The sequence below is a fragment of the Tachypleus tridentatus genome, chromosome 7, assembly GCF_004210375.1.
Source record: "Tachypleus tridentatus isolate NWPU-2018 chromosome 7, ASM421037v1, whole genome shotgun sequence".
Taxonomy (NCBI): Eukaryota; Metazoa; Arthropoda; class Merostomata; order Xiphosura; family Limulidae; genus Tachypleus; species Tachypleus tridentatus.
Genome location: NC_134831.1, coordinates 132,978,167 through 133,003,903, shown reverse-complemented (window position 1 = coordinate 133,003,903; position 25,737 = coordinate 132,978,167). Strand labels below are relative to the sequence as shown.

Below are 25,737 nucleotides of genomic sequence, written 5' to 3'. Positions count from 1 at the left end.
TGATTCAACTTGTTTCTGTAATCTTCTGACGATCCATATTCCACTTTTTAATTTAAATTAACAATTTTTAATTATCTCGTTTATTAAGTTTTTTTATGTCCGTTTATGGTGAATACATTTTAAGCGATATACGTACATATGCATTCAGTTGAATGTCAAATGTTTTTCAGTAGTTTACTGCTATATTAGCTTTTTCCTCATCCAACGTTATTTACTGAGCTAGGTTGTTTTCTGCCTGAAATTTCACGTAAACATGTACTTAACAAACGTCGAGTACAGAGGAACCCGCTCGCAACAACATTGCATATATTCTATCTATAGATGCGTAAATCAGTTTTCAATGAAAAATAATCAACTTTTTTAAACAGGGCGTGAACATTTGTAGCGTTTCATTTAGAATATCTGTCTATATTTGAGTGCAAAATACACAGCAAATTTTGCTGTAGGCTTATGAAATAAAAATATGAATAATAATAAAATACACACTCAGAATTTTTGCGAAGTATGAAAATCAGTAGGAAAAAACCACCATTCACAGATAAATCTACTGTGGTAATCTTCTACTGCTAGAAAACTTACTGGAATAGTCACAAAAAATCACTTAGAGACAGAGTACAACAGCGAACTCAAGAAATAGTAAAGAACAGAGAATTCGAGAAATGATGACAGAGACAGTTTCCAGCTAATGCGTATTAGTAAAACACAATATTTTTTTCTGTGACAGAAAATGAAGGAATTACAAAAACTCTTCAGTGCAAATAAACGAAGAGATTTTTGAATTAATTTTAAAACTGTCCTGTGACATACTTAATACTACATTCATTGCTATTATCGGTTTAATATTCGTAACAATTTCATCTGTAATGGTTTCTAAAACTATATTCAATCAATGGTGATAAGGTTGGAAACACTATTATAAATATGCACATTGTTTATTGTAATTAAATGAAGTTTTCCACAAGTATAAAATGGGCATTTCCGACTTGTATAATGGTGCTTAAATACGTTTATTTGATGTGTGAATAGCTTGGAAGATCTTATGTCAGTAGCGAAGAATAACTTAGAAAAGTTTAGTAGAGGGTAAAAATGTCTGCTTTCAAGAATCGACTTGAAAATAGCCTTAAAACCTTCGAGTAGTTTGTTTAGTAGCTCTACATAAATGTTGGTGCAGTATACTTGGCCGATTTTGGTGTAGGCTTGATGAGAAACTTGGCTTGTAGTGATAAAAAACATATATTTTTTCTTTAAGCAATCAACATGAAAAATAGTCCTATGATTTGCACAAGAGGTTTTCAGTATGTTTGCCCTGAGTTGAATAAAATATGCATTACTGTTTTTTTTTCTGTAGGGTTGTGAAACAATGATAATAATATGATGAACAAATGAATGAATTTTGTCTAACAATCATTAAACCAACATTTTTACTATAACCAATATTTTATCAGCATTTGCAATGAAATAGAAAAAAATCTCGAGTATTGTTTCAAGAAGAAGTCTGCTTTTTAAGATGATTTTTGTCCGTAGTGCTCCCTTAGCATCTTTGTGAAATACTAGGGCGATCCCTATTATGAACCATTATCGTGGTTCATGATGATAATTAACAAGTTTTGTTCGAAGTTAACTATTTATTTATTTTGTTTATATGTAAGTTGTACAAAATCTAAAATATTTTGGAAACATTGCACTATATCAGATCTCTGCAGATGTGCTTGACCACGTATTAAAAATTGACTTTTTAAAACTTCTCTGGATTGAGATGCACGAATCATCGTGCAAGTGGTCTGTGGATTTTAAATAACATCATTTTAAACATTATTTATATTTTTTACCATCATTATTAACGGTGTAAACGTATTTAATGTTGAAATGAATAAACTTCTCTGGTTTTTAGGGATATGGCTGTATCAGTTACCGTTCCCAAGGGTATGCTTGAGTTTTAAAACTTATGTAATGTTTATAATTAAACTTTGAAGTGCTTGAGTATAAATTTTTGTTACAAAGATTAAAACTGTTTGTCTCATTAAGCAACGAAGTTTGAAGTGCTTGAAACTATTCGCATTCTTGGTCTAAATTATCTGTAAAGATTTGAAGGGCTGAACTTCACGTTGTTGTCTCATTTGCAGCTAATAACTAATGTTCTCATTCGTCGTCTATTAAAAACAAGATAGTTTGGTTTATTTTATTAAAAGTTTGCGTAAATTTACCCAGGAGTTAACTGTGATGGCCGTTCCTAATTAGGCATTTATGGATTAAAGGAAGAGCACTTAGTCAACACCGCCAACTCTTGAGCTACTTTTTACCAATAAATAGTGGGATTTACCTAATCAATAGGCTATGCTAGGCTAAAAACAAAGTGTAAAATGGTTTACAGAGAATACTGCTTTAAAAACAATACTGGAATCATTTATATAATTGAGTTGCTTGGTGTTACTTAAATAAACAAGTAAACTTGCGTATTAGTTAATTTAGGTGTCGCCCAGTTTTTAGCCTATTAAGTGTTAGGAGATATGCCCTATAAAACAGTGACAGGTTATTTTTTGAGGATAAACCCTGTTTGTTTTGTAAATATATATGTTTGTATAAAAGAAAGTTACAATTGTCATCCTAGTTGTCTCATCTTATTTTTTCAGAAAAAAGAAATGAGATTGAAGTCCAAGGTCCGTCACCTCAAAGAGGAAAGTTTTCTTTTGAACAGGTGAGAATAGTTGAAAAGTGTAATAACTGTTGCAGCAATTTGTTCAATGTGATAATTTCGCCGAAAGGGAGCCGGAGGCTTTCTAATTTGGTCACCTGTTTTAATCATTCGCACTATAATACTATGGTATGTTGTCAGTCAACTAGTAGGCACTAAAATGACATCACATGAGAGATGTTTAACGTCGCAATTGTACTGTCCTGACATTAGTAATACTTGCACATGCCATAAATCACGAGAAGAATTATGTATTCTGTAGACTACGACGCAGCATAATTTATGAACTTCAAAAATAAAAAATAAAAATATTTGGTACTCTTAACTATGGTTTTATTTGTTCTTGAAACAGAACCCTTTCGGGTACCCTGGGGTAGTGTATCTAGTAACTAAGTTAAAAATTCAGTTGAAACTTATACACGTTTGTCTCTGTGTATTTGTCATAAGTTTATATTTTTTCGATTAGCAGATTTAAAATTCGTCAGGTTAAGAATCCATCAGTTTGAAATGTAGGTTTGAATGCACTGTTACAGTCGATATATTTATATAAATTATTTATTTTATTATATTTGACCACCAGAGCACATGATAGGCACGATCATGATGTTATAATTATCAGTGTTAATATTTCAACTTTTAAAACCTGGCGTACTCCGTCTCCCACTTTCAAAACTTATCGTATATAAATGTCACTTCTTAAGTGCGTTGAATTGCACTAGAATAGTTACATAGAAAATATAGGTTTGCTTATACTAAAGAAGATTCTCATGCAATGTACAACAATTTACTATCATTCTAAAGAAAAAAGGTGTGATACCAACAACCTACTATCTTATGAATATAATTGGCCGCTGTACACCGGCTCATAGAATGACTCAGAGTTTTAACTTACAGCTTCATCTCTTGACCGACTTGCGATCTAATTACAGCCGCAACTATTAAGGATTCCCTATTGTCATTTTTTTTAATAGACTAAATCTTCAAAATGTTTGCATTTACAATTAAGCTACAGTCTCTAAAGCATAACTTCTTAAAATATTACTATTTAACATTTTGAAATTTTATCGAGGGTATGAAATCACGTTTTCCGGCGAAGAGTGTAGGTTGACACTTTTTTGGGTCTGCTTCCCATATTAGTACTTTACACCCATAAAAATAAGTTACATATATATCTTTTTTAAAGAATTAACTTGTTTATACGAAAAGGCTATTGTGTTATCCTGAGTGATACTGATATATTATGATAGAAATGTATCTCAGAACGGCTGGTATGGGTATTAACACTTTTATTGATAAGGCGGGAACAACGTTTCGACCTTCCTAGGTCATCTTCAGATTAAGAAAAAGAGAGTTTGAATGATAAAAAGTTTTACTTAAAAACTAATATTTTTTGTTTTGTCTTATTTTCATAAAAGTTCGCAATATACCCAACAGTTATGTGCAAAAGGGATGCATTGTTTGAGAAGAAATACTGGAATAGGTCCAGAAAGTTCTAGGTAAGTCTGATAAAAGAGAATGAAATATAGAAAAAATGGTACACAAAAAAACTGAACAACATGAAAAGATGGTGTAAGTCTAAACTTACAAACCCTTCAAAATTCTGTACACGGAATGTTTCTTGAGTTACACTCCTTTACAGTGTCCTCAGGGTTTCATTGTTCCCAACAAATATAATTTTTCACTTTATAAAGTCTCATCAGGGATTCACTATACTCGTCTCAGAACGTTACATAATGTTTTATTGCGTTCTTTTTGCGTGACTTTCAAAAATTAGCACTTTCTTGAAACTTGGTCAGTCTGATGAGTTTTGTACAACTCGTGAACAGTAGTCTTTCCCCTTTTGTTTCTTGTGGTCAGGTGGTTAAGACCCTCAACTTCTAACATAAGAATCGCGGGTTTCATTCACCGTCACACTAAACATGCTCGCCCTTTCAGCCGTGGCGACGTTGTAATTTTACGCTCAATCCCATTATTCGTTGGTAAAAGAATAGCCCAAGAGGTTGTGTGGGTGGTGATGACTAGCTGCCTTCCCTTCTGGTCTTACAGTGTTAAATTAGGGACGGCTAGCGTAAATAGCCCTCGTGTAACTTTGCGCGAAAGTCCAAGAACAAACAAAGAAATCATTTCTTGTTTTATGTTATATTGTTGCTTCATTAAAAAAGGGTATTGTTACATTTTTTCAGAATTCAACAAGGCTGGAATAGTCTTCAAGTTACCGAGAAACAACTCCTGTTTAATTTCAATAACAATCATAGAGTAAGCTACAGTTGTAACCTTGCATCGCCTTCAGAAGATGAAAGCGACCGAGCAATGTCTTTGTCCTCCCCCGAAATTATCTGCAGAAATGGAAGTGCCGAATATGACGTCCTTTCAGAATCGGATTTAGATTCAAACTGTACCAGTCCGCTTCTTAAAACTTTGACTTTAAAAGAACATACCAACGGCGGAAACAGGGAACTCGGTGTAAGAGATGATTGTAACAATAATGGTAACAGCGCCAGCAGTTCTAGCTTTAGTCCTCGGGAGGATTTAGAAAGTGGAGACTCCATATTTTCTGATATATCGGAAGATTCCTCACAGGACTATTCACTGGATCATTCAGAAGGCAGTCATGATAATTATGATGTCTCCGAAACAGAAATAAACTCACGGAAGGAACTGATAAGATTGAATGAACTAAGTTTTCGAGATCAGCTCCAGAGTAATTTACCTGATTGTGTGGCTCAAGAGTGGCAAGTTTATTCAGCTCTTTTCAAGAAACAAAAATTTGATAAGACTTTAATTAAACAGCATGCTTCAAAGGATCAACATATGCACTGCAGTGACGCTCCTGAATCCGGAAGTTCCGAATTTATGGATTTCACTCCTATAAGTGAAACGAGTTCTTCTTCTGACTTTGATATCAACATGGCCACGGAGACGTTGAATAATTTCTCTATGGCTACTAGTAAACACTGTGATATTCAGTGTTTGGTGAATAAAGAGGAAGAAAATGCAAATATTAATATCCAAGAAAATGAATCAACAACAACATGCTTAGAAGAGCCAAAAATTTTAAATACAGCTTCAACCATTCCCAAAAATATAACAGACAAGTTCCAGAACGAGCAAGCATTCGAATTTATTACTTCAAAAGTAAAGTGTGAATTTGACTCTGGTGAAAAAGAAAACCGAAAAAAAGAAAATATAAATGATTCTCCCCCACTCAAAAAATCCAGTAATTGCATAAACACGAAATACGGAGGTCCTATACCTTCTGCTGTGAAGCCTGTCATTGAAACGTTGTTTATGGAACACTTGTTTTCTATCAATGATGACAAAAAAGATAAAATAACGTATTTTAGTTCTTGTAAAAAGAATAGTGGAGAAATGCCAGAACCACTCGATATTGATTCTGATAATCTGACACCAGAGATAAAAAAGACAAATGAAAGATCGGAGAATCCATATGAACATGTTGAACTCCCAATGCCCAACATGGATGTAGGATTAGGGAGCAGAGATGACACTTCCATTATATCTCTTCAAAAACAACATTCAGGTGATCTTGCTGTTATCTCACCATGTCACCATGTAACGAAGCAAAAAGAAGTATATTCAGTTGGGAATTCTGACGTGGAAACATTTTTGCTTTCCAATACCCTAAACAACAACAGCATAATGAATAGCGCTGTTTACAAAAACATGGCGGAAAATGTGAAGTTACCCATTGTTTGTGTATCTACCCGAACAACACAACCTAGTTCATTGACAGAGAAAGATAAAAGCAAATACATATATCCACAAAAAGATAAATATAAATCCTCATCAGAAGTTTTGGGAAACTTTGACGTCTGCAACATTGAAACAACAATGCCAAAAATCGATTGGACGGCAATGGAAACGCATCTAACTCAAGCTGCAAAGGAACCCGATTGGTATTTACGGGTATGTATAAGTTTATTACTCCCTCTAGGACTGTGAAAAAAATAAAATAAAGTTAGTTATCAGCTTCATGTCATTCCACTGACGTAATCAATAGTCGTACTGTTTAGGTTCAACTGCATTTTGTTTGTTTGTTTTTAATTCAACACTTGTCGTGATTATGTATCACGTTGTTGAAAAAAATTCATTGTTCTATGTATATATTTTTATGATATACTATTAAAGCCGGAAAAATTAAATTTAACGCAGAATGAAACAATCTTCCGAAAATATTTTTATCTTTGAAATCATTATAGCTGCTTATCTTATCTTGTCAGTTCGTACTGGTCTTAATTCACTTTTTTTGTGCAAGACATCCTAAGCATATATCTTTAAATTCCAGTGAGAATTATTTTTAAAAAACAAAAACTACTCATATTAAGCATTCTGTTCATTTATTATTTTGACAATTTTACTGAAATTATTAATTTCAATATCCAACACCAGATGGAAAAAGATGTGTTGTTTTCTTTTCGTTTAGCAAAGCCACAAAGGGCTATCTGCTCAGCCCACCGAGGGGAATCGAACCCCTGATTTTAGCGTTGTAAATCCGAAGACATACCACTGTACTAGTGGGGGGCAATGGCAAAAGAATGCTACTGTTTTTTTGTTTTTTTATCAGCACAGTTAACTTTACTGTACGTTTCAGAACAAAATGTTTGAGATGAAGTTCGTGGAAGTTAATTTAAAAACTAATATTATATGATTCACTATTGTATAACTCTTTATAACTTAAGACAATTAACAATACTTCTTAAATTACAGGAAGATTTCGAATAGAAAAAAGTTCAACTTGCCATTTAAGTTTTACTATTTTTTATTCGGTTTTAGATAAGTCATTTTACAATGCCACAATTACTTAATTCAGCTACAATCGTAAACAATCTTTTGTTTATAATCAACTGTATGGTCAGTTTCTTTTTGGTATAACTATTAGTAACCTTAACACTTGAACAATGTCAAAATAGGTTATATCAATAACCAAAGGTTTAGTGTCAGTAAGGAAGAAAGTGTTTTAGTTTGTTCACGTGACATTTTCCTTGGACGATTTTATTACTTAATTAGCAGGATTATTAAATTTAATATAACCAGAATAATGATATGTGATTTATACTTGAAAAATCATAATATATTTTTCAAATCTTTTTTGTTTTTTTTGTTTGTTTCAAATACTCTGCTGGCAGAATTTCACAGTTGGAAATAATAGGTCACCAGTAACTAAAGATCGTTTCTGCTGATAAACTAGGCCCCCAATGGCACGGCCGTATATCTGCAGATATTCAACGCTAAAAACCGAGTTTCTATAGCCGTGGTGGACAGAGCACAGATGGCCCATCGTGCAGCTTTATATCATTTTTTATAACAATTAGTTATTGAATAAAAGAAGATGTTGTACTTTTGCCCAAGATGGCTAAGCGGAAAGCTTAAGGGCTTATAACATTAAAGTTCAGGGTTGAATCTCTGCAGTGAGCAAAGCGTATATAGCCCATTCTAAAACTTTGTGCTTAGAATTAAAATCAAACAATTCGTTGTACATTTCAGTCGCATGCATTCACCTGTTTTTAATACATGAGCAAAATACCAATATATTATTTTTCCTCATTCGACTACTTCTCAGTGATTTTAAATGAGAAATAAAGATATGCTTCTTGTTGTGCAAAATACATCTAAATACGTACTTTATTTCTTGGATAACGTAGATTGTTACTAACTACTAACTAGTTTCATTTTCGATTGTGCTTTACCGAACCTGAAATTATAGGATCAGTATTTTAGGTGCATGCGGTACAACTAATTTGAAATGTGGTGATTTGAAATTTCGAGAGGCATCTAAAATTGACCCTTTCTGTGAAGGTTACATTCCAGGAAGTTGCAACGTAAAGTTTACCTATTTCGTGATTTTAAAAATATCCAAGGTACAAACCTTTGACGCTTTGAAAAAAGGATATACTGTACTTGTAGTATTGAACAGTATTTGTAAAGCGAGAAAAAACGTTTCTTACTGAAACGAACAGACCACTCGACAACCCACAACTGTCGTTTAAGTTAACAGCTATTTAGTTGAACTAACCCAAGACACACAGTTTCACTGCAGCTAAATAGGAACCACCCTTGAAGCTGTAAACAAGATAATTCACACGAATGTAGCAACATAAAAGCAACATTGTAACTGTATTCACAAACTCCTAAAACATAATCAAACAGAGAACGAACTATCGAAAGATGTAAGACTGGTAACAAGGATATGATAAATTAACTTATTTCGTCACATGAACAAAGTATATCTGTAAATAAGTGTCTGGAAAAGTCCAGAAATTTATCTAACGTTCTGACGGTGATATTACTTTAGCATTAGTGCTTCACATATAATTTTTACTTTACGGGTTATACCAAAATTTGTAGTTTATGCTCTGAATTACGTTTACTTATAATTAGAAATTAAAAAACAATGTCGGTATTCATTTTCCGACTTGAAGATCCAATGTTATTTTCATACCAAAACTAAACAGGTGTACAACAATAGTAAAAATCAAATTAACTTCTCTATTGTGACCTAATAGGAGTACATATAAATATATATATTTCAAGTCTGACGACTAATAAGAAAAAGCACGAAGGTAGAGATGCCTCAACTTAATTAATTATTTTCAACTTGACGTACATTACTTTTATGTTGTGTATTTTTATGATTCAGACTCAATTAAACTTGCATCGAGTGGCATTGTGGCCTCAATATCCGTCACATTAGTCTTCTCAGCTAAGGGAAGCTGGATCAATTTGTTTGTTTTTGAATTTCGCGCAAAGCTACTCGAGGACTATCTGCGCTAGCCATCCCTAATTTAGCAGTGTAAAACTAGAGGGAAGGCAGCTAGTCACCACCACCCAACGCCAACTCTTGGGCTACTCTTCTACCATCAAATAGTGGAATTGACTGTAACATTATAACGCCCTCATGGTTGAAATGGCAAACATATTTGGTGCGACGGGGATTCGAACCCGCAACCCTCAGATTACGAGTCGAACGCCTTAACCCACCTGGATCAGCCCTTTCATAGATCATCTATCAAATCTATTACAATTCGGACATTTAGATGGGTTAGCTTGAAAATAAACAGGGTAACAATCTTCGACATAGAGTCCAATGGTTTTTTTATTGTTTCATGAATTCATTGTCCTTCTCGTAACCTTCTTTTACTATAATTAAATAAGGTTTAATGTGAGCTGCACATCCTGCGGCTTCTTGCATGACAGATTTATTAATGGGCCAAATCGTTATAATATTTTGTTCGTACATAGATATCCTATGATACTCCACTAATTTTTCACGAGTTATGGTAACCGAGGGAAGTTGTTGTCTGATTTTACCTACATACACGAGAGTTAAAGATTCCGTATTAAATTAAACTGGGAATAAGTTTATATCGTTGTAATTGTCTGTTGTAAAACATGATTTTCTTCCTCACATTGTTTGTCTTCCAATTCAGCAAAAAGACCAAACGCTTCAAAATAATACTTTTCACGTAATTGAAAACAAATTTCCAACTGATAGACCTGAAGCACGGTTGCTAGTCAACAGAACTTCTTGTCAATTCCTGTGCTCGTGAAATAATATGATTTTGTCATCATTCTTATAATACATCATGGCACCAAACTGCGGAGAACAATTCTGAAGCAGTGGGACATGAACCCTCGAATTTATAGTCTGGCTTGCTAACCCCTTGCTTACCTACGCTCGGCCTGTATTTGTTCAACTTCAAATAATTCACAGTGGACAATGTAGCAGCATTCTTTATTTATACGAATTAGTATATTTCTGTTCTGATGTGCTATATATTACTAAATATGAAAAATCACTTAGATAATATATATAATCCTGCTACTCGAATGTAAACTAAATGCGTAAGTAATTAAATATAATACTCGAAGTATTGTATTTAAAACCTGCACATTTTACTCTCTGTTTCAAGTTGAACACTGATTTAAGTATTAATATGAATTGTAGACTAGCTCAACAGTATAACTTGAAACGTGCATCTGGTTTTCGACTTCAAACGACTACCTATAAACCAGATTTTATGTCTTTTATAATCACACAGCTCTTTCTCTTTAATCAATTCTAGAAACCTAATGTGTTAAAAAAAAATGAAGCTAGTGCATTAGTAACTGGAGTCCTACATGACCCGGTGGTTAAGGCACTGAAATGGTAATCCGAGGGTCGCAGGTTCGAATCCCCGTCACACTAAACATGCTCGCTCTTTCAGCCATGGGACCGTTATAATGTGACGGTCAATCCCACTATTCGTTGGTAAAAGAGTAGCCCAAGAGTTTGCGACGGGTGGAGGTGACTAGCTGAATTCCCTCTTGTCTTACACTGCTAAATTAGGGTCGGCTAACGCAGATATCCCTCGTGTAGCTTTGCGCGAATTTCACAAACAAATAAACATCAGCAAATGACCTTAATTAAACCATGTGACTGATTTTAATGCTATGACCCGCTTAAGAATTACGTAAAAGATCATCACTTTCAGTTTGGATGCAGGGTGAATGGTATTTGATAAAATCTGAATATGTTTATTTTCACTCCTAATCGTGCGAGTCTGTGAATATATACTCTTTGACAGGATATTAACCCATTTTATAGTGTATTCCATTTCACATAGTTTCAAATTTCGAATGACTCACCACATGTTTGTACACTTTGATTGCATGGTAACCTTCAAAGATGTAACTCTGTCCTGATTTTTGTAAAGCACAAGGGTAATAATTACAATAAGTTATTGAATATATAAAAGAAGTAACTGGGTATTGTCTTTCTTCCCTCCGCTTTTCATGGTTTCAATGCCTAACAAAGAAACAATTTTCAATAAATACAACATACTTATTTTGAATTTTATAATCTTGAATTGATGTGTTAATTTTCATCTTATAGTTAAAACATGTAAGTATCATTGCAACAATTATACAATATATGAAAATCCGGCATGGCCAGGTGGTTAAGGCACTCGACTCGTAATCCGAAGGTCACGGATTCGAATCCCCGTCACACTAAACACGCTCGCCCTTTCAGCCGTGGGGGTGTTATAATGTGACGGTCAATCCCTCTATTAATTGGTAAAAGTGTAGAGCCAGAGTTGGCGGTGATGAGTAGCTGCCTTCCCTCTAGTCTTACACTGCTAAATTAGGGACGGCTAGCGCAGATAGCCCTCGTGTAGCTTTGCGCGAAATTCAAAACAAACCAAAACCAATACATGAAATTGGTGATAGCCAAGGAATTATGAGCATTTTCATTGCACAAAAAAAAAAAAAAACTTTTGTGTTAAATGTTGGTTTTTCAGTATTTTAATAATAAAAACCGATATTTAACACACCACTAAACACTCATTTAAAAATAAGCACTGTTGCACGAACATTACTTTCGGCAAAAAATTTAAATAATTTCTGTCGATCCACATTCGAATTTGTTTTTTTTTAAATTAAAAAATTAAATGAAGTGAGTGCTTGGGAAAAAGAATAATGTCAGACGTCTGTCAGATTAGATGTTTTGTGTTCATAGGCTTAAACGGATAAATCAGTGATTAAGAAATAATGACATTAGGTCTTAAACAGATAAAATTATTTATATTTGATTTGGAATTTATTTAATCGATTAGATTATGGTCCAAACGGTTACACGATCTTAATTAAGGGTTTTGTTATTGTTATTTTTCACGTTTTTGGTTAAAGTCTTGAAAGCTTTTAAAATTAAGACCTAACTATATTATGCAAATAATTTCATGAAGATATTTTATTTTATATCATTATTACAATGATGATATGTATATACCATATGTTGAAAAATCTGAACCAGAAAACATTTTGTGAGAGAGAGGAAAAAAAAAATTGTCCCTTGTATTTATATTGAAAACAATACCTAGTTATGATCACTTACATTTTTACCCCATCACACCAAACATGCTCGCCCTTTCAGCCATGGAGGCGTTATAATATGACGGTCAATCCCACTATTTGTTGGTAAAAGAGTAGCCCAAGAGTTGGTGGTGGGTGGCGATGACTAGCTGCCTCCCCTCTGGTGTTACACTGCTAAATTAGGGACAGCTAGCGCAGATAGCCCTCGTGTAGCTTTGCGCGAAATTCAAAACAAACCAAAAGCAAGAAACATTTTTACCCTCAAGTGGCACAGTGGTACATCTGTGAACTTACATTATTAGAAATTGAGTTTCGATACCCGTTATGGGCTAAACCCAGATAAACCTTGTGTATCTTTGTGCATTATAACAAACAATATTTGCATTCCTAATAATTTGATCTGATGTCATGGGCATCCGCAAAGTATTACGGGGAACGGGTAGGATGACAAAATTATTTCAAAGATATATGTTGAAAAACGCAAAATTGATAATCCAGGACGCGCACGTATTGCGCGGTATTTGTCCTGGAGATTCATATAATAAATCTAGCAAAAGTAGGCTAAACTGATTGTGATAAATCAAATAACAAAAACACAGTATGTCCTTATCGTTTGCAAGTGGTTTTCTTGTTATTAATTATTTTACGATTAACATGGAGATTCTTTAAATATTTCATAAAATAATATTATATTACATTACGATACCATTTTTACATAATGTACTAATACTAGTGCATATGCAACTGATTTATTAGGGTTACTTACTGATAGTATGAGTTCTTAGTAATATTATGTAGAATGTTTATTATTTGATTTCGGAAAAAAAAAAACTACTCGCGTAACTTTTTCTTTACGAAATCAAACAATAAACATTCTTCTAGTACTGTCACTTCGCAACATAACATTCCTGAGAACTCATATTATCAGTAACTAACTCTAAGAAATTAGCTGCATAGGTACTACTGCAAAACAATGGAACATTTTACTTCATTTCGTCAAGGGACCCTGACGCTTAACCTATCCTTAAATTTGAAGTTACACTGAAGCCTAACTTAGATAAGTATATAGAAGTAACAAAGTTCGCAACATTATTGATAATGTAAAATTATTAATAAATATACAGAATATCAATTGACTCGTAGTTTTTAGAAAATACGTTTAGGGTTCTGACTAATTAATCCTACAAAAAAAATACCATACCTATAACTTTTTTTTTGAAGGACGATCCTTGACGACTTTTTAAGGAATACAGTCAGAAAGTCTCTGGACTAGAGGGAAAGCATCTAGTCAACACCACCTACTGCCAACTTTATTTCTTATTAATACTAATGAATAGTAAAATTCATCATCTTATTGTAACACCATTACAGCTGAATGGGCAAACATGTTCATTGACAGTTTTTTATTCCATGATTCACAGCTTGTGATCAAGCATCTTAAGTATGTAATTTTGTATTATATACTGTACTGTGTGTACAGAATTATAGATTTTAAATTTCACTATAACTTGTTTATTTATTTCTTTTTGAATAAAGCAAAACTGCACAATAATCCAACTGTACTGTTCTTACTACAGGAATCAAACTTTGAATTTTAGTATTATAAGCCCTCAAGTTTACTGTGTAAAAATTAAATTTTTGTTATTACAAATAAATTGTTGTTGTTTTTAATACACTAAGAATAGTCATTGACTAATGTTTCAGGGCAATTCATCAACATGAGACGTGATAGAAATATGTCAAAATGTTAGCAAGACAAAACTTCAAACTTCGTAATTATTAAAACTTGTATTATGTTGCTATTATTATAGTAAAAGATTAAATATCAAATATATTCTTACCTTTATTTGTTGTTAAGTACAATGAGCTACTTGTGCTGTACTTTCCAATGGTATCAAAACTCAGTATTTAGAATTTATAAGCTACAGATATACTGCTGAACCACTTGGAGACTTATTTTGTTGCACTTTGCAAAATAAAAAATAATTAGTACACTTTCATTTTAAATGTTATTTTTTAATTCACTAATGTGAGGTCCCTAAAAACCACTTAGTGCTTAACAACAGTTTGCTTTGTGAGTGCATGAGAAGCCAGCACCTAGGATAATAAGATAAGATATGTACATACTTCATCAAATGCACATGGAAAGTTAAAAAAACAAAAATTATAAATTACATAAATACCATGATAAAACTACTCAAAACTGTGTTAATTTAAAACCTTTTACTGGAATTTGCAGTTTTGTAATTGAATGTCTTTGATCTTAATTACTTCTGCCCTGCAATTAAAAATGCACTGTTAAGTAATTTGTATTTAAGGTAGTCACATGTTCAAGTTTGAAGCAAATTTATGGTATTACATAGATTCTTATAAATAAACTGTTACCACATATGTTAATGAATATTTACTATTTAAAAATTTAAGAAAAATGAATTTCTTCAAGAGAAGAATGAATGTTATTTTTTATCACATATATACTAAGTTTGCAACCACAGATTGGGCTGATCCACTTTTTAATATATCAAATGTTCGACTTTAATGTTTTTTTGTAATTATTATTTCAGACAGTCTTGAAGTGGTAAGTCTAGTATTTTGAACAATTTCTCTGCTAGAAAAATTTTAGAAAATAACAAATGGAAATACTGTTTCAGTTTCAAATTTTAAATTTGAAACTTTGTCATATTAAGTAAGAATAATTGTGTCTGTTATATAATGATATATATATATATATATTGTTAATAATATCTCATATTTATTCTAGCATCAACATGACAGAGAAGAAATTCGCAAGAAGTTGGCTATGGACTCTGACAGTGAAGACTATTATTGTGGAGAAAGGGTAACAAAGAAACCAAGTCTTTCAACTAGGCTTCAAAGTGGGATGAATCTACAGATCTGTTTTATGAATGAAACAGCCAGTGATCAAGAAAGTCAAGGAAGTGACCAAGATGCAGAAAATTATTGTCAAAATGATAATTTATCAGAAGAGTTATCAAATGAAAAAATAATAGGTGGAAGCACTGTTCTATCGTATTATGATAAGGTAATTACTTCAGTTAAACCTAGATATGTGCTTCAGAACGTATAGTGGAATTTCTCTCTTTGAGGTCATACAAAATTTGTAGAAATTATTTATCAAACAGAATGTTCAAAACAAATGTTTTTACATTGACATGAAACTCCATTTTCAAACCTGTGGAAATGAGTTCTACTCTATGTAATAATGAGGTATTTCATAAGTCTTTTACCTTCAAATTTACATGAAAATAGACATTTTTACATAAACCTAGAAAGTTTATTTCAAATTTTTCATGTGATATTAAATTACCTTCTTTCTACTATCTCATGAAATCAATTCAAGGTGCAATATATTAAAATGCCATAATTCATTTAGATCTTGGAAGAAATGGAGAAAAACAACTATTTAATAAATAACTTCTGGTATGTGTGTCATGAACTTAGGTCACTATTTAAGTTATCAGTAGAACTTTATTACATTTTGAAGAGCACTTTTATTATATTCAGTATTTTGTCAGTTGTCTTAAAAATACACCTTTTAATACAAATTACTAATTCAACCTAACTTCGAATACTTGTACAGTTTGGTAGCCTTACATAAAAAAGAGGTATTGAGAAGGGGGCTTTTACCTCGTGGAGATAGATTTAGGTATTTTAATTTATTTTCTCTTTGAGCAAAAAATGGTAGGAAATAAGCATATTGAAATATACAAGATTATCCAGAGAACCAACAGGATAAAGGGCTTTGATTTGTTAGTGTTACATTCTGAAGAAAATCAGATGAGAGAACACAGGGTTAAAGTTTGGAAAAGACAGGCTAGGAAAGATTTATGAAAGTTTTATTTTTCTAACAGGGTGATTGCCTTATGAAATGAGTTCCTACCAACTGATGTCATGGCCAGCAAGGTTTTAAAAATGCAGCCATCAATTTCTTGAAAAGTAAAGATTCAATTTAAGTTTTTAGTTTTTCTCAAGAGTAGGTCTTGAAAGACCAAATGATTTCTTATTGTCCATTTTTAAACTTTAGTTTTTCAGTGTGGTGTGTACTGTGTACATTTTTGTTATCATCAATTCCACAGATAATTATTTTGATTGATTTTACTTCACAATCTACTTTTTTTATTTCTTCAAAGATCAAAACATTCTTATAGCAAATTCAGTATCAAAAATATTTTTGAACAGACAAAATCGAGCAAGTCATTAACAGAATCCACAAATAGCAGTCAAGTGTCAGGTACTAAGAGACAGAGACCATCATTTTTCTTCAATCGACCTAGACGTTGGAGCTTGCAATCATCCCACAAGAACAGAGAAACAAAAGAGAAAGTTGAAGAAGACTTCATCACCAGACAAGCTAGATTGCAGACAGAAGCAAGGCTGGCTTTAGCACAAGCCAAAGTTATGGCTCGAATGCAGATGGAGGTCGAAAAACAAAGGAAAAAGAAATCTCCTATCGCAGATATAGTAAGTTTCTCCTGTCGGTTGTCTTGACTATGTATTAGGTATTAACTTGTAACTTATTGTATGAATGTATGGCATATTGTAAAATTGAAGTATGGTCAAAATAAGTAAATTAAAAGGCTTAAATAGGATTAAAATTATTTAATGGATTTCAGGTTTCTTGAGGCATCAGCTGTATACCTGAATTTTAAGACTGGACAAAATTTAGTCCTCTATGCTGAGGCCTTCTGAAAAGACCAAAACATTGACCATTACTACAATCCAAACAGATGCTGTCCACTAAACTTCAAATCCAGATTAATTTATTCTATTTATAATTTTTCTAAAAGTAGTTATTTAATACTTTGACCAATACTAACTTTCAGAAAGAACCCTTAGTTATTCAGTTATTATTCAGTTGGTATTGATTGACAGATTTTACCTTGAATGTTCTAAATATTAAAAAGTATTTTTTAAAATCGCGAACCTTGACTTGTATCCAAAGTATATGTGATGAATATATGACAGTCTAAAAGCAAGAAATATAAATGAAATTTAAGATTACTTACAAAACAAATTCTGTGAAGGTACTGTTGTACAAAATTATGTTTTGTGCATTTCTAACATAACTTGTGGTTTGTCTATGCTACTTAAAAGCTTAAGTGTAACTGTTTTATTTTTGTAGGTTGGTATTCCTCTTCCTGATGGGCACTGTCACCTTAGTCGCCAATTTTAACAGAAATGAACATAGCACAACTTCAAGTTATACTTAATGATTTGCACACACAAATAGAAAGTAAGTGTATTATACCAAGTGCAAAACTAAGTTAAATATTTTCTTTCCTAAGAATGTTTCTTGTGTCATTTTTTTAGCAACCTAAGTATATTGTGTTTAAACATTTTTAAAAATGTATCTGGAAAACATATTAGTTTAACTTTTAGAATATGAGTGTTTGGAAATATTCAATAATAAACAAAGTATTGAAATTGATGAAGTATCATATTCTTCAAAATCAGCAGATATATCTCTCCCCAAAGAAATGTGAATCACTAAAACATATAGGTGGATTTTTATACTTGTGGTATGTCTGAATGTAGTTGATAGTCCATAGCAGTGGTTCCCAGACTTTTGGGCTGCAGCATGGCCAAGTGATTAAGGCACTTAACTAGTAATCTGAAGATCAAAGGTTCAAATCTTCATCACACCAAACATGCTTGCCCTTTCAGTCATGGGGACATTATAAGTGATGGTCAATCCCACTATTCACTGGTAAAAGAGTAGCCCAAAAGTTGGCAGTGAGTGGTGATGATTAGCTGCCTTCCCTCTTGTCTTATGCAGCTAAATTAAGGAAGACTAGTGCAGATAGCCCTCGAGTAGCTTTGTGCAAAATTCAAAACAAACTGAACCAATAAACTCTCTGTTACAATGTGTGTAGGCAAACAGAAATTTCCTTTATTTCTTTAACATGAAAAATATAAACAAATCCTTAGTTTACTTTTTGTCATCAGATATTGAAAAAGAACTTAAGTGTCAGTGCTTTCAACAGCCAAGACACGTTGAGGACTGATAGAAATTAATACAAAGACCAGCATTTGAGAAACACTGGTCAATAGAACATTTTTCAAGATCTATGATATAAGATTGTCCTCACTCTTCTATGAAAAAGCGTGGTACAGTCTCATTAGATCATATAAATTACAGATCGTGACTTGTACCCAAAGTATTTATCAGAAATAGAGGATAGTTTGAAAGTAAGAAATAAGTAATGGTGTGTAATTAAGGCAATCTGATTCAATACAATCAGTGACAAAGTTGTTTTGTGGACAACTCATTATGTGGAGCATTGTTTTCAAAAATTTCAATTAAAATCCTTGGCAGTTGAATGATTAATATAACCTCATAAAATGACAAAAGTTAAGGCTAATGATGCACTATGCAATATATAGTTCCGAGTCAGTAGGCAAACAAACTATATGATCTAGACATTGTTTTATTAATATAACTGCATATATCAAAATGTTTTCTATCCATAAACTTTTAATTTGAAAAAATCACTATTTTGCAAAAATGGCATTGTATGAAAAACTTTAATTTCAACATATTACTGGGGAATATAAACTTGGTTTTAAATAAAATTTAAAAAAGCAAAATTGTGAGAGCTTGTCTGTCAATCAACTTTACTTTTAGCACCCTCTGTTTTGTATTTCAGCTGTATAAAGAAATTACGCACAAACTTTTAAGTATGTCAATGATTTTCAGAAACAATAGCAAATTAGGAGTGAAAATATTAATATTTTTCTTAATTTCATATGAATAATTAATTAATTTTGAATTACTTAGACCATAAAACTATTAAATGATTAATGTGCTTTGTGTATTAATTTACTTTCCACATTGTTGACTCTAGGCTGGACTTGCATTTTGTTGCCTTGTTGCTATAGTGTAAAGGAATAATTATGTGTCTTGATTTCTACTGCAGTCTCCTTTTAGTTATGTTAGAAGCTTGTTATAAAACAAAATATAGATAATAATAAATAACACATTAAAGTAAGAAAACATTCATTAATAAACAACTTAGTAATTTACATAAAAATAAATAGCAGTAGGTAGCTGCTTACCCATTTGCCTCAATCCCTGTGAGGGCTGGTTTGAGATTATGAGGGCTCAGCATGGACAGGTGGGTTAAGGCATTCGACTCATAATCTGAGGGTTCATTGAATCTGAAATTAGGGATGGCTAGCACAGATAGCCCTCGAGTAGCTTTGTGCAAAATTAAAAACAAACAAACAAAACTTGAGATTACAGGTGCCTACATGATGTATGGATTATACACTGACAAACATGTTGTGAAATTTGATTTAATACATTCATTAATAAACAACTTAGTAATTTACATAAAAATAAATAGCCCTAGTGAGTGGTTTGATAATGTGACTGTCAATCCCACTATTTGTTGGTAAAAGAGAAGCCCAAGAGTTGGTGGTGGGTGGTGATGACTAGCTGCCTTCCCTCTAGTCTTACACTGCTAAATTAGGGACGGCTAACACAGATACCCCTCAAGTAGCTTTGTGCAAAATTAAAAACAAACAAACAAAACTTGAGATTACAGATGCTTACATGATGTATGGATTGTACACTGACAAACATGTTGTAAAAGTTGATTTAATAGGTATTTAAACATCTTATGGCATTTAAAAAACAGAACCTAAGTATTTAAATAGTGCTGACTAAAGGCTTTAGATATAATATTCTTATGAGTGAACTACTAAGTGACAAATTTTATTAAGCAAACAGTTTTTATAATGTTATTACAAGTGAGTGTTTTATTTCTATGTTCTTTTGTATGTAAGTTTATGTACAGGTTAATATACTTTCATTATTATTTTGATCTTTGAAATCCCTGTGTTGTAATTTGTTATAAGTATAAAACTTAAAAGTATATAGGTACTTCTATAAAAACAGAATACCGTCTCCAGAAAGGTCTTGCTATGAATGATTTGTATTGGAGTGCACCAAACCAAAATTAAATCTAGTACCCTTAACCCTATTTTGTGCTTACTGCTGTAGTGTTTAAAATTCTGTTATTCATCCATGTGAAATTGTTTTAAAACTTGGATGAATAATTATCTCAATCACAAAAAATTAACAGTTCAGAATGTTGTTGAGTTACTGTTGTCTTACAGATTTCAATGAAGAACTGGTACAGTTACTGTTAGAAAGAGATGACCTAAATATGCAGCAAGACTCCATGTTGGTAGACATAGAAGATCTCACAAGATACCTGTAAGTTATAGGGACATGTGGTTTTTAGGTACACTTTTTAATAATTATTGCAAAGCCAGTATTTTAAAAGTATTTTTTCAAAATATTACTCCTATACTAGTATTATATTTTTGAAACTTTTATTTTACCTGTTGGAAAAATATAGCCCTAAAAATGAAATTCAAGATTGTCCATAATAACACAAGCTTTAAACTTATCAATGTCTACATGCTATATTGAAATAAAGCAAATTATGTTTATTGCAGTTACTACAGAAACTGGTAATTTCTGAATTTCAAAAAAAAGGGTGTGCGTGTATATAATTTTTGAATAAATGTTTTGTACTGTATACATACTTATGAGTCGGTGATTAATTATAAACACAAAGTATGTTTTTAGTAATTTAAAAATATTTTTGAACGACTTTAGGTAAATTTTATTTCTTTTTCTAGAGGTGCCAAGAATGAAGCACTGTGTAACCAATAGAGTGCAAAACCATTGGCTTTCAACCACAACCATTTGCAAATATATACTCTTCTTGAAAATGGTACTGTTGGCTAGTCTTTTCCTTTGTCACAACATCTTCAATGGCTCTTCACTGGACTTCACAGTATTTTCACTGGTTGTAAAAACATATTTCATCAGGATTAATGAGATTTCAGTTTAAAGATAACTTACTGTTTATATGTTTATTTACTTCATTGTTGACTGACTGGCCAGAGTTTCTTTATCTTGCTGATGTTAAGTGCATCATAACTAGTGGTGGTACAACCAAGAAAAGCCTTGTTCTAAAACAATTATGAAAAGAAAAAAAGGAGAGAGACAGATTTTCTTATTATTTATTCTGTAGTGCTCTATAGGTATTACTGTAATGTTTAGAAATGGATTACATCACTATATTGTGTAATAATGCTTATAGTTACTAGACAGAAATGTGTAGATGTCTGTAAGGTTGATGTAAAACCAAGCAAGGAACTGAGTAAGGTCATTAATTTCATAAAATTATGAGAAAACTTACTGATGTAAAAGTATAATCAGATGATGTGGTAATTAGAATTGTGAAATGATAGCACAGGTAATGCTGTACACATTAATAATAAGAAATCATTTGGTCTCAACATTGCCCTACACACCCACCCTCAAGTTTGGTCTCAAGATTGCCCTACACACCCACCCTCAAGAAAAGATAAAAGCTTAAACACACCAAGATGTTTTCTCAAAAGTACAGTATTTTGGTGTAATAATAGAAGTGTAAGCTAAAAGAAATAGGTTAAAGTTTTCAAACAAACTGATGCACTTGGAGTTGATAGTGCCATATGTTCTATCACTGAATTCATAACTATATCTGAAAGCAAAATAAAATATATTTGTTTCTAATTGCTGGTTGGTTCTGTAATTCATAGTTGAGTTAATTAATCTTTCCCTTGAAAGTTTAGTTAATATCGGATTGAAGAATATACATGTAAAGTGAGGTTATCAGAAGTAATAAGTCATTAATTATTTTCCTGTTTTTTTTTTCTTTTTTTATAACAAAACTAGATGAGATTGCTTATCATGTTTTTTCATTTCTTGATGGGGTTTGTTTTTTTCAAAACGTCATAGGTTTTAAAATTTTTAGGTTATGTATGTTTGGCTCTCAAATGTTTTTATGTGTTGAAAGCACAACTTTTTATAGGTCATAAGAAATAAAGTTAAGATTTAAGACAGATAATGCTTAACTTCATTAATTACTTTGAACCTTACTTGTGATGTATTTCCAAAAAATTCGATCATTTTTATTTTTCCGTAATTAAAATATAAGGAGTGAAAACACTGTCTATAATTATCAAAAGTTACCAGTGTAGTTCATTTTATTTTTATGTATTATGATAGACGCAAGTAAGTTTTGGATGTAATCTGAATATTTAGAGATTGGAAGAATGCTGTTCATGTTTTTTTTAAGATAATATATAGGAAAATACTTCAAAATTATTTCATTGTTTTTATGTTTGTGTCCTTCATGAATATGTGTGTATATAGAATAATAATTCATTTACTGGTTAAACAGAACAGCTTTAATTAAAATGGAAATAATGAGATAGAATGAAAACATTCTACATAATCAGTATATTACTACAGCTGTTAATATTTTTTTCCAAAGCTTAAATGTGACTGATATGCTTTATTAGCATTTTCGTGTACTTGCTTTAATATCAGCTTTTCTGTATATAATTTTTACAAAACTTAAAATATTCAAACACATACCAACTGTTATTCTTTCCTCTATTTGGTTGGTGTACTATTTCTAGATATTTTGGATGTCAATTACAAAATTACTTGTTTACTTTTATATAGTTAAACTATCAAATATTCATTAAAAAAGAAAGTAACTTAATTAATTTTATGCAACCATGTATGTTTATGTTATTAATTACAAATTTATATGTGAACCGTACAAGTGTTTTAAACTTTAATGTTTTATATGCTGTAAAAAAATTAGGTTGATATGTCAGCCAGAAACGCTATTGCGTAAATACCTGATACATTATATCACGTCCGGCAACTTAACTACTCACTGCCATAATTAAATATTACATAGCGTTGGTTTGTAGGCTGTAATACAAAAACAAACTGCTAAACTTCAACAATATTTCGTTATTATTTGTAGACGCACCTCACTTAGAATAATGTGCAAGTTATACATAATGTAGATTTGGTACTAAATAAAAAATTGAGTTTATGATTCAGTTAGTATCCACTAGATGGCGATCGTAATATTTTATATATATAAATATGGACACGCATGCATGCATTGATGCACACATATTATTCTTTAAAAAATATTTTCTGTATAGTTTCTCTGAGTACATTTGTCTGATATACCGATCTATGTGTGTATGTGATGATTCTTGAAATTTCATTAAAAACTTAATGAATAAGTGTGGGAGATTATGTCATTGTAGTTCTACCTGTTGTGGATCATACCAAATATTAATGTTATATATGTAATGTTATTTTGTTGTGTTCACTAAACTAATGAGATTCAAGCTACAGAGTAACATTACCACTACTTGAAATGTAAAACTGTTTTGGTTCAATCTTTGGTTCAATGTTTTCTCAAAGTAACAGAACGCTCTTCTGATTATCAGTAAAAGCAGAGAGACATATATAACTTAGTACAGGTTATATGGTCACAAGAGAAATGACACTAGCAGTTTTTGTTTTTTATATTGATAATAGAATAAATTAACTGAAATAGTAAAATACTATTTTACAAAAAAAATAATAAATATAACCTTTTTTTTTACAAAACATATTCCTCGGTAGGTGGCTAGGGCGCTCGACTCGTAACCTGAGGGTTGCGGGGTTCGAGTCCTAGTCACTACAAATCTACTGTCCCTTTCAGCCATGGTGGTGTTATTATGTTACGGTTAATCCCACTATTCGTTGATAAAAGAGTTGGCGGTGGGTGGTGATGACTAGCTGCCTTTCCTCTAGTTTTACACTGCAAAATTAGGGAGTGCTAACGTAGACAGAAATCGTGTAGGTTTTTGTGTGAAATTCAAAACAAACAAAGCATCGCCATTTGATGACAAGTATTGTACGTAACTGTGGGATACGTTTCGTGTGAAGGCATGCATAATAAGTATTAGCAAACGCTTTTTTAGTTACGTTACTTTCATGCTGAAAACATTAAATAAACGCTTACTGAAATCGCCCGAGTTTTGATTATTGCAAAATAAAATACACCATTTTTTATTTCTAATTATAACGTAAAAAAGAATGTACCAAGAACGTATAAACCACTGCTGCAAAACGAAAGATTCTTTGATATTTTAAATCTGTGTATGTGTATAGTTATACATACTGCAATTCCAATGTATGTATATTACATGTTCTAATATCGAAAAGTCCCCAGCTAGTACAGCGGTAAGCCTACGGATTTACAACGCTAAAATCATGGATTCGATTCCCTTGGGTGGGTTCAACAGATAGCCCGGTGTGGCTTTGCTATAAGAAAAGCAATATAGGAAATGTAATGTTTTCTTTGTATTTAATTTTATTTGTAATTTATTCCTTCAGAAGTCGCTCTTTAATATCGTCCAAATGTTCTTAAAAAGTGAGCTTTTAAATACGTTTAAAACAAACAAATCTTCAAACGTTTACAAACAACATGATAAATGAATATATATATATATATATATATATATACTTGCGATTATTAATCATAAATCGTGCCACGTTAATAATTTATTCTACCGCTAGGTGGCTCTCAAATCGTTTAATGCGATTAATTCATTTAAAAATTAAAGGATTTCGTAATTTGTAATTTTTTTTTTTTATAAATAGAACAATATGTTTCAGAAGTGTTCATTTGTATTATATAAAAACTAGGAGTTTTGTTAAAATTAAATACGTTTTATGAGATTGGACTTTGACGAAACTTCAAGATATGAAATCTCAGGCATGTAAATTCAGTCAGGCTTCCAAATAACTTCTGTGTGATATCTATCTGTATATGTACTTATGCTTTGAAATAGTAAATTAATGCAACAAATACATTAAATTAAGAGAAAAATATCACAAACCAAAACATGAAATCTGATTATCTTCCACTTGCTTCTGAGGGACTGTAGTAACTGTAAAGGTTACGTTTTTATTGGTTTAGAGCATAAAAATACATCATTGGTTATCTGTACTGTGTCCACCACAGGTATCGAAACCAGGTTTTTAGCGTTACAGACTATCAGAGTTGCAGCTGAGTCATTTATAATGAAACCGATGCTCTTTAATTATTTTGATATAGAGTTAAAATGTTGTTCTTTGATTTAAAAAAAAAAAACAGTAGCTCAGCGGTATGTCTGCGGACGTACAACGCTAAAAATCGGGTTTCGATGCCCGTGGTGGGCAGAGCACAAATAGCCCTTTGTGTAGCTTTGCGCTCAATTCAAAAACAACCTCTGATATGAGATTA

General features: G+C 32.0%; 1 protein-coding gene across 2 annotated transcripts in view; it reads left to right on the top strand.

Moving 5' to 3' along the window:
* LOC143256635 (uncharacterized) overlaps positions 1-23,701 on the top strand; it is a 68,559-nt gene extending 44,858 nt beyond the window's left edge. For both annotated transcript variants that reach the window (XM_076514107.1, XM_076514106.1), the window contains exons 2-8: positions 2,631-2,695; positions 4,876-6,619; positions 15,324-15,605; positions 16,763-17,044; positions 17,706-17,816; positions 20,705-20,804; positions 21,236-23,701. In XM_076514107.1, the coding sequence (XP_076370222.1) occupies positions 2,640-2,695; positions 4,876-6,619; positions 15,324-15,605; positions 16,763-17,044; positions 17,706-17,756 (2,415 nt within the window). In that variant the 5' untranslated portion in view covers positions 2,631-2,639 and the 3' untranslated portion in view covers positions 17,757-17,816; positions 20,705-20,804; positions 21,236-23,701. The remainder of the gene's footprint in view (positions 1-2,630; positions 2,696-4,875; positions 6,620-15,323; positions 15,606-16,762; positions 17,045-17,705; positions 17,817-20,704; positions 20,805-21,235) is intronic.
* Positions 23,702-25,737: the final 2,036 nt, after the last annotated feature.